This window comes from Alosa sapidissima, chromosome 5 (assembly GCF_018492685.1).
Source record: "Alosa sapidissima isolate fAloSap1 chromosome 5, fAloSap1.pri, whole genome shotgun sequence".
Taxonomy (NCBI): Eukaryota; Metazoa; Chordata; class Actinopteri; order Clupeiformes; family Clupeidae; genus Alosa; species Alosa sapidissima.
The window spans coordinates 7,020,376-7,030,375 of record NC_055961.1 but is presented as its reverse complement, the minus strand read 5'-3'; the positions used below and the strand labels follow the sequence as shown (position 1 = coordinate 7,030,375).

Genomic DNA, 10,000 nt, shown 5'->3' with positions numbered 1-10,000 from the left:
ATATGCTGTTGTCTCTGTGCTAATATTCTGCTGTCTCTGTGCTGTTGTGTCTGTGCTGCTGTCTCTGTGCTACTGTCTGTGCTGCTATGCTGCTGTCTCTGTGCTGCTATGCTGCTGTCTCTGTGCTGCTGTCTCTCTGTGCTCCTATGTCTGTGCCAATGTGCTGCTGTGTCTGTGCTGCTATGCTGCAGTCTCTGTGCTCCTGTGTCTGTGCTAATGTGCTGCTGTGTCTGTGCTCCTATGCTGCAGTCTCTGTGCTCCTGTGTCTGTGCTTATGTGCTGCTGTGTCTGTGCTGCTGTGTCTGTGCTAATGTGCTGCTGTGTTTGTGCTGCTGTCTCTCTGTGCTAATGTGCTGCTGTGTCTGAGCTAATGTGCTGCTGTGTCTGTGCTAATGTGCTGCTGTGTCTGTGCTGCTGTCTCTCCGTGCTAATGTGCTGCTGTGTCTGTGCTGCTGTCTCATGCTAATGTGCTGCTGTGTCTGTGCTCATGTGCTGCTGTGTCTGTGCTAATGTTCTGCTATCTCTGTGCTGCACCTGCACTAATGTGCACTCACCTGCGAAACTCTTAAAGATCTTCTCCAACTTCAAGTCGTGCTGGGGGGTGCGGATGGGAGGAGCTTGTGGTGGGAAGTGGGTGTGGCCCCTCACTGACCCTTCCTCGCATTCCTCACTCTCACTGCTGATGGGCGGAGCCACACACAAGCCCAGACGCCCACATGTCATCCGAGACACCAGGTCCACAACCTCACCTGTGCAAACAGCATGTGTGAATATGTGTTTGTTTGTGTGTATGTGTGTACGTCAGAGGGAGAGAGAGAGAAGGAGGGGAGAGAGACTGAGAAGTTACTCTATATTATACAACAATTGGGTTCTATGGAACTATTTATTTGTTTCTTATTGGCCGAGAGACATTCCATGAGTCGGAATATTCCTGGACATTTCAACTCAGACTTTGCACAGCTAATAATAAATAACTCCGCGATACAATGTGAAGATTCTATGACGCTTTGACACAATGTAGCAATAACCGTTAAATTAAAATGAAATAAAATTTTCATAATTTAAAAAAGTGGTCAATTGCAGTAAAAAATGGAGATTGATTTCCCTGAAATAACTTTTGAGTTAATATATGAAATGTCGGATGACGAGGAGGAACAGACAGTCAAGCGGGAGGAGACTGCATCTTCATCCAGGTGCGTCCATCAGCGCAGACAAACTGGACTGTATCGAAAAGAGCCAGCAGGAAAGCAACAGTTGCAGTCTGCCTGACATGACTCGCGAGAGATATCGCGGAATTTTGTGTGTAGTTTAACTTTCCTTCTTAATCGTTAAAATGAGCATGATGACTGACGAAAAAAATTGCTATGATGTAGTTTAAACATTGTTGTCATACAGTTAACAGGCCTGCATTGTAGCACATACTGTACATTCAATATCAAGTGTTTTTTGTATATGTACGTCATCTATTTAACCAACACCATAAAATACCACAGCCACAACACCACAGAATATCCAAAAGTTTTCAGTAAGCTAGTCTACCATTATTGCAGAAATCAAAGATAAGCAGGTATCCATTCCATTTTTACTAATTTACGCACATTCCAACATAAGGAAGCAGCATGAGAAACCTGTCATCGTCATGGGGAGATTCCTTTCAAACCGCCCTATCACGTCTTTGAAATGATGCCACGTGGGCGGGTTTCAGCTTGTGCAGTCTGTGAAAAGACAACTGCAAGAACTGAATGCAGGCGCAGGCTCCTGCGATATTTTAAAGGAGAATTCCGGTGTGATATTGACCTAAAGTGTGTTGAAACATGATACCGAGTGTGAACGTATGTCTCATAGCCCATCTCGGCTTGTCCCCTGCACTCCAAAATCTGGCGCTAGTTAGCCGATGCTACCAACAGCATTTTCAATGGTGGTGCTTCGGCATCGGCCTAGCCATGCAAATAAATCACTGTTTTACACCATTTACGAGGCTCAATGTATCTCCACACTTCATTGGTAGACTTCCGAGGGCCCTGACATTTAAAACGAGACATTGAGAACTTTGAAAAAGCACTGGTAGTTTACTTACAAGACGATTTATGCAGACAGTATCTTCACGAAGTTTAGCGTTTGCAGCCATCTTGAATTTAGTCACGATATGTAGAGCGACGAGTAAGAATGAACAGGTATGATAAGGGATCAGATTCCAAAAATAATTCCGTGGAAATGCATGGATTCCAGTTGCTGCTACTGAGACGTACGTTCACACTCAGTATCATGTTTCAACACACTTTAGGTCAATATCACACCGGAATTCTCCTTTAAGGTCATGTGACATGGTGTCACGGTGGTAAGTTTCTCTCCGGCTGTCTCCGGCATGCATAGCATCAAGTCAGATCTGCGCATATCTTCATCAAGTCGAATAAGCCTAATGCTACTCTTACACCTGCTACTAATGCTAATCTTAGAGGGGGCCTGAATGAGCGTGGGAGACAGCTTTAATTGGTCAGAAATGAAACAATATGAGTTCTGACTGGTAAGACGAGCTCTGATTGGTCACTCACTGGTCCAGCGGGGCCGCGGGGTGGAAGCAGAAGCGCTGGCCACCAGGGGGCACTCTTCCTCTGAGTCTGCAGACAGGGTGGTGGAGCTGACAGTGGCAAGAGACACAACACACACAGGCGTGGGCGGAAGCGTTAGCTTTACCTGCGTGCAGGTACAGTGCGGTTTGTGATGTTACCTGCGTGCAGGTATGGTTATGTTGGATGTTGAACACAGTTAGTAGGTGTATGATGTTACCTGCGTGCAGGTACAGTGCGGTTTGTGATGTTACCTGCGTCTGTGGTTGGCTGTTCTGCTAAAACTTCTGGACTCAGATTCACCAGCCTGAAACAACAGAACACACACACACACACACTTGACATAAACACTCCATCCACCTTCCTGATGATCCTTACTCTCCTACACAGTAACAGGCATACACCAACTACTTTGTGTGTGTGTATACATGAGTGTGTGCGTACGTGTGTGTGAGACTCTCTCCACACACACACAAACACACACGGAAAATGATGGCTTGTGTCATGTTTCTATTTCATATATTTTGAAATTCATATAAAGTGTATTTAGTTAATAATGTATAGTGCAGAATTACTAGTAACTAAGTAGTAGCTTAGTAATTTAAATACTTCATTTTTTATCAATATTTTAAAACTATTACACTTAGGCATATCTTTAATGTGGTGTGTACTGTAGGTCTAATTAAGTGCACATTGGTGATGTGTAGGTGCTATTGAGTGCCTGTCACTTTAAGTAATACGTGAGCGTAATTAGCCTTCAGTCTTACAGTTTTAGGCTAGTGAATAAAAGTTGTGCATAATGCATATGGATATGTGGATGCAATTCATTATGTTTTCTATGCCAAAATAAATGTTCCAAAAACTAACAAGTCGAAGACAATCTTTCTGGGATCATAAAAGAGATAAGTGTCTTGCAATTTTCATGTTCATTAATGATTTTAGTGAGCACTACTGACAGACGTGACCTGAGCTAGCGGGATAGTTAGCAATGAGTTCTCTCCAGATGTCAAAGTTTGTCATGGTTGCGTAGCCTATTTGCGTAAGCGCAAAGTGGATCTCTCTCTCTCTCTCTCTCTCTCTCTGTGTGTGTGTGTGTGTGTTTGTGTGTGTCTGCGTGAGGCTATGCTCTATTCAACTCGGTAGTTGATCCGTCTGGTCATTCACGCCACTTCATGATTAGATTAACGTCATTAGACAGGCTGTAAAGTGTATGCGGGAATTTCCCGCATTGTGATGGCTAGAGTTGCGGGACTTGAACAAATTATGCGCAATACCCTCAATCCCGCAGTGAAATGTAGGCCTTGGAGAAAGAGGAAAGAACTTTAATCTTGCATATCCCTCTGCTACTCCCTATAGAAAGTTTTCATTGCAGTCTTAGAATAGGTTGGCGACGCTTATCAGCGATTTAGTCGTGGCCAGCATATTTGAAAATATCGGCCACTAATATCGCCCGTTTCACAGATGGCCGATGGCAGCAAAAAAGGCCCATATCGGCCAATACCGATAGCCTGCCAATATATCGGTGCTATTTTGATTTTATATAGAAATCGATCGAAATTACATCTCAATCTCGAACTTCGAATTCAAAAGTAGAATCGATGATGCAGTCACACCCCCAATGTCACGTCCAGCACGTATGCCAAGACGCACAAATGCACACGCACGTGCTGAACTGTGGCGTTAACACTCCTCTCATTTTAGTCTGTAGCCAGTTAAAATATACACATCAACCCACTGAAATCGAAGCCCCTCTTGCTACTCTGAAATCACTGGTGTGGAAGTATTTTGTTGTTCATTCACGTCAATTAACACTAACTTAGCCTACTCAACTCCAAGCAAGTGAAAAGATGATCTAGTTACAGTCCAAAATTACTTTTAAGGCTTAAAATGCACATTGATAAGTAGGCCTACATATTCCATGAACACTAGAGACACTGGGTCTCTTCGGAGTGTGCTGAAACAATCAAATGATCATTCTGTGTTGTTTCATTTCACTATGTTCACGTCTCTGTTTAGCCCAGGTTAAGCTTTATGTTTGTTCTGTTTACACTACAACCTCGCGGTTGGAACGGTTTCAAAATAAAAGCCCCCTGAAACAGAAAAGGAAAAGCAAAAAAAAGTAAATAACATATAAGGAATGCATGAATAGTAATATCAAAAAAAGAAAATCGAAACATCGAAAATCGAATCGAATCGTGACTTTAAAATCGAAAATTAAATTTCGATTTGGAGAATCGTTACACCCCTAATCGGTGCATCACTAATGTTTGTATTTGTGTTGTGTGTGTGTGTGTATTGTGGTACCCCAAGCTGCTCTTGTTGTCCCACTAGGGCAAACCGTCGCCGGATCCCCTTGGGTAAGGTGGTGGATGGCGTGTACTGCACCAGGGCTATGCTGGAGGGGCACTAGGACCCTGGGGAGGTGCTCTGGAGACTAGGGACGTCAGCACATCCACTAATTGGAGTCCAGCTGCAAATGGTTAGATTGGCTCTGAACAGCACCTGAAAAGACCTGTTGCTAGAGAGACGGGGGAAGCAGGGTTGTGGAAGTAAATCCCATACAGCTTTTGACCTTGGTTTAAGGCAGTACGTTGTCTGTTTAAACTGCTTCAAGTGTGATTGTTTGTGCCCAGGAATTTTGAAGATCGGAGTGGACTGCGGATCAGCCAAGAGGGCCGTCCACCTTCCAGACTCGAGATCCAAAGAAGATTGAAGAAGTTTTTGTTGCATTTTGAGTACCTCAGTTTGAGGCTTTATAAGTTAATAAAAGAAACCTTCTGCTGGAAATCACTCTCCTCGCGTCTTTGGATCCCTGGGAGTTCACATTTGGTGGAGAATGCGGGCAGTGTGACCCAGCTCAAAAAAAAAAGGAAAAAAAAAACCCCCAACCATGGATCCCGCGCTAAAAGAAGTTTTGTCCACCATCGTGCAGACACAACAAACGCTACAGAGAGCCCTTACGGAGTTCTGCAAACAATCATCGCCGAAGACCCCTGACAAGGTATTGACAAAACTAACAGCTGAAGATGATGTAGAATCGTATCTGGAACTCTTTGAGCGAGTCGCCACCAGAGAGAGATGGCCGAGAGAAGACTGGGCCCATATTTTGACTCCTTTTTTAACGGGGGAGGCCCAACAGGCTTGTAGAGATTTATCTATAGCCGAGGCAGCTAATTATACCCAGCTCAAAGCCATAATTTTGGCACAGTATGGCTATAGTCTACCAGCAAAGGCTCAAAGGGTCCATCAATGGGCCTACGATCCCAGCACACCTGCACGGCCCCAGATAAAAACTCTCCAGCGGCTAGTAAGGACGTGGCTCACGGAGGGCAACGGCCCTGCAGCGATTGACCGAGTGGTGCTGGACCGGTGTGTTCGAGCACTACCCAATGACGCAAAGAAATATGTCGCCCAGCAGGGAGTTCCCGACCTGGATCGGCTGATTGCATTGCTAGAAAACCACCGAGTGACACAGGATCTGATCAAACCCATGAAGATAGAGGGTCGAAGCAGTCCGGCGAAACTCGAGAGAACCAGCCTCCCCCGACCGGGTGGAAACAGTCCTAGGAGAGGAGTAGGAGAGCTGCCAGGTGTCAGGTGGGGCAGGTCCCCTGCCCGAAGTCCCCTGCCAACAGAGGATCGGCGTTGTTTCGTGTGTGGTAAAGAAGGCCACTTTGCAAGGGAGTGCCCTGAGAGGGATGAGTCCATGCCAACAGCGGGACCTGCCATGTCTTCGTTCCCATGTGGATACCTCACCACAGATTGGATGGAAGCCCATGAGTCTGCTCCACGGTTCCCCATAAAAATCATGGGACAGGATACAGAGGCCCTGTTGGATTCGGGAAGTGTCATCACCCTTGTCCGCCCCGAGTTGGTGAAAGATGCCCATGGGGAAGCAGTGGCCGTGGCATGTATACACGGAGACACTAAGAGCTACCCAACAAGCCAGGTGAGAATTCAATCTCCCAGAGGGACTGTGTTCACAAGAGTTGGGGTGGTTCCTGGCCTACCAGTACCAGTACTGATAGGCAGAGATTGTGCCCTGTTTGCGAGATATTGGAACACTCCACAACAGGCCTGGGGAGTAGGACCAAAGAAGGCAGCCAAACCAAGGAAGCCACCGAAGACCCACCAAGCATGTGCAGCCCCCTCAAAGGAGGGTTCCCCGTCCAGCCCTGGAGAAGAACAGGACCCCCACCCAGGCCGCGTTGGTGGAATCCCGGCGGCAGAACCACAAACGCCAGAGCAAGGGGAATCTTCTGGAAGTAGAGAGGGGGTCACTGCTGAGCGTTTCTCTGACTTCCTCCAGATCCACAGTGAGGCTCCAGGGGGCGCCACAGAGTTCAGCCGGAAGCAACATGAGGATCCAAACTTAGCCCAGGCGTGGAAATCAGTGGTATTCAGCAGTGAAGAACAAGGCGGGGTGAGTCGACTTAATCTTCCATGTTTTTCAGTGAAAAATGGGTTGCTGTACAGAAAGGTAAAAAAGGTGAAGAAGTAGTTAGTCAGCTCCTGGTGCCAAGATCCTATGCCTCTAAAGTGCTTTACTTAGCCCACTCCCATGTCCTCGGAGCTCACCTTGGGTCTGAAAAAACCTATGAACGGATAACTTCCCGATTCTACTGGCCAGGTGTAAAGAGAGCGGTAGAAGATTATTGTCGTCATTGTGCTGAATGTCAGCTCCACAGCCCCAAAGTGACCTACCGCAGCCCGTTAATTCCCTTACCGATAATTGATGTTCCCTTCAGGCGGATTGGGATGGACATCGTGGGGCCTCTCCCTAAATCGAGCAGACGACATCGCTACATTTTGGTCCTCCTTGATTATGCTACGAGATATCCAGAGGCCATCCCTTTAAGGGCAGCCACTGGTAAGGCCGTGGCCAAGGAGCTATTCCTCCTATGCAGTAGGGTCGGGATACCAGAGGAGATACTAACCGATCAGGGGTCGTGCTTCATGTCAAATGTAATGAAAGCCTTCTGTCGCCTCCTGAAAGTGAAACAGGTCCGTACATCTGTCTATCACCCACAAACGGATGGCCTTGTTGAGAGGTTCAATAAGACATTAAAGCAGATGTTAAGGAAGATGATAGTTACAGATGGGAAGGATTGGGACCAGCTCTTGCCTTACCTTATGTTCTCCATTCGTGAGGTGCCTCAAGCATCCACAGGTTTCTCGCCATTTGAGTTGTTGTACGGTAGAAGGCCACGAGGTCTGTTAGACTTAGCCAGAGAGGCATGGGAACAACAACCAACACGACACACCACGGTGATAGAACATGTGGAGAGGATGCACCAGCGGATGAGTCAACTGTGGCCGATGGTAAGAGAGCACATGCTAAAAGCTCAGGAGGAACAAGCTAGGCTGTATAACAGGGGTGCACAGGTGAGGAAGTTCAGTCCAGGGGACAAAGTGTTAATCCTCATTCCCACTCAAGAGTGTAAATTCTTAGCTAAGTGGCATGGGCCATATGAGGTGATTGAAAAGCTGGGCCCTGTCAACTATAGAGTGAGGCAGCTGGGGAGAAGACAGAGCAGTCAGATATATCATATCAATCTGATGAAAAGGTGGCATGAACACAATCAGGTCGATGCACAGGCACTGTCCACTCACCAGCCTACATCCGGACCTCCGCAAGTTCCCATGGGCGAGCAACTGGCGCCACATCAAGTCCAAGACCTGACCCAGTTGCTGTGCCGGTACCACGATGTTTTCTCCGACAAACCGGGAAGGACGACGGTCGTGGCCCACGACATCATCACGGAGCCTGGGAAAAAGGTACGACTTAAACCTTACAGAATTCCAGAAGCCCGGAGAGAAGCCATCCGGGAGGAGGTTAAGGCAATGTTGAAGATGGGGGTAATAGAGGAATCTCATAGTGCCTGGAGCAGTCCAATTGTCATTGTGCCCAAACCTGATGGGACGTTAAGATTCTGCAATGACTTTCGAAAACTTAACGAGATCTCAGCATTTGACTCTTATCCGATGCCCAGAGTAGATGAGCTGCTAGAAAGATTGGGACCTGCTAGGTTCATCAGCACCTTAGATCTTACTCGTGGGTACTGGCAGGTGCCACTTACAGACCAGGCTAAGGAAAAAACCGCCTTTACAACACCTGATGGGCTGTTCCAGTACAAAGTGTTACCATTTGGCATTCATGGGGCTCCCGCCTGTTTCCAAAGGCTAATGGATAAGGTCCTTAGACCTCACAGACATTATGCTGCAGCGTATTTGGATGATATAGTCCTTCATAGCACTGATTGGCAGACTCACCTGCAGCACTTGGAAGCCGTTCTGGGGGAGCTGAGAGATGCAGGGTTGACGGCTAAAGCATCAAAGTGCCGCCTTGGGCTAGAAGAAACAGACTACCTGGGCTACACAGTTGGAAGAGGACGTGTACGGCCACAAGCATCTAAGGTGGAGGCTATTACCACATGGCCACGGCCGGGCACAAAGCGACAGGTACGAACATTTCTGGGTCTTGTTGGATATTATCGTCAGTTTGTGCCCAACTTTGCTTCTCTAGCAGCTCCTCTTTTCGAGTTGACCAAGAAGGTTGGGAAGAGCCGCCTACAGTGGACCGAAGAGGCAGAGGAGGCCTTTGGGAAGCTGAAGGATGCCCTCTGCAGGGAACCTGTCCTGGCAACGGTGGAGTTTTCTTTGCCTTTTGTCTTACAGACAGATGCTTCTGCGGTGGGACTGGGGGCTGTCCTGTCTCAGGTAAAAGATGGAGTGGAACAACCGATTACATACATCAGCCGTAAACTGTTAAAGCATGAGAAAAACTATGCAACAGTGGAAAAAGAATGTCTTGCCATAAAGTGGGCTATAGACAAGCTGAAATATTACTTGATCGGAAGGGAATTTGCATTAGTTACGGATCATGCACCGCTGAAATGGATGTCTGTCAATAAGGACAGAAACTCTCGAATAACCCGTTGGTTCTTGGAGCTGCAAAATTACAGGTTCAAGGTGGAACACAGAGCAGGCAAGCAACAGGGGAATGCAGACGCTCTGTCGCGAAGATCGGAGTGCCTGTGGTCCGTTTCCCCCAGGAATGGCCTGAAGTTGAGGGGGAGGGTATGTGGTACCCCAAGCTGCTCTTGTTGTCCCACTAGGGCAAACCGTCGCCGGATCCCCTTGGGTAAGGTGGTGGATGGCGTGTACTGCACCAGGGCTATGCTGGAGGGGCACTAGGACCCTGGGGAGGTGCTCTGGAGACTAGGGACGTCAGCACATCCACTAATTGGAGTCCAGCTGCAAATGGTTAGATTGGCTCTGAACAGCACCTGAAAAGACCTGTTGCTAGAGAGACGGGGGAAGCAGGGTTGTGGAAGTAAATCCCATACAGCTTTTGACCTTGGTTTAAGGCAGTACGTTGTCTGTTTAAACTGCTTCAAGTGTGATTGTTTGTGCCCAGGAATTTTGAAGAT

At 47.3% G+C, this 10,000-nt stretch overlaps 1 protein-coding gene across 3 annotated transcripts in view; it reads right to left on the bottom strand.

Moving 5' to 3' along the window:
- Window positions 1-10,000, bottom strand: part of LOC121709180 (inactive serine/threonine-protein kinase TEX14-like) — a 45,076-nt gene that overhangs the window by 14,912 nt on the left and 20,164 nt on the right. For all 3 annotated transcript variants that reach the window (XM_042092349.1, XM_042092350.1, XM_042092351.1), the window contains exons 15-17: window positions 2,822-2,874; window positions 2,553-2,638; window positions 555-749 (exon numbers count right to left, since the gene is read on the bottom strand). In XM_042092349.1, coding sequence (XP_041948283.1) covers window positions 555-749; window positions 2,553-2,638; window positions 2,822-2,874 — 334 coding nt within the window. The remainder of the gene's footprint in view (window positions 1-554; window positions 750-2,552; window positions 2,639-2,821; window positions 2,875-10,000) is intronic.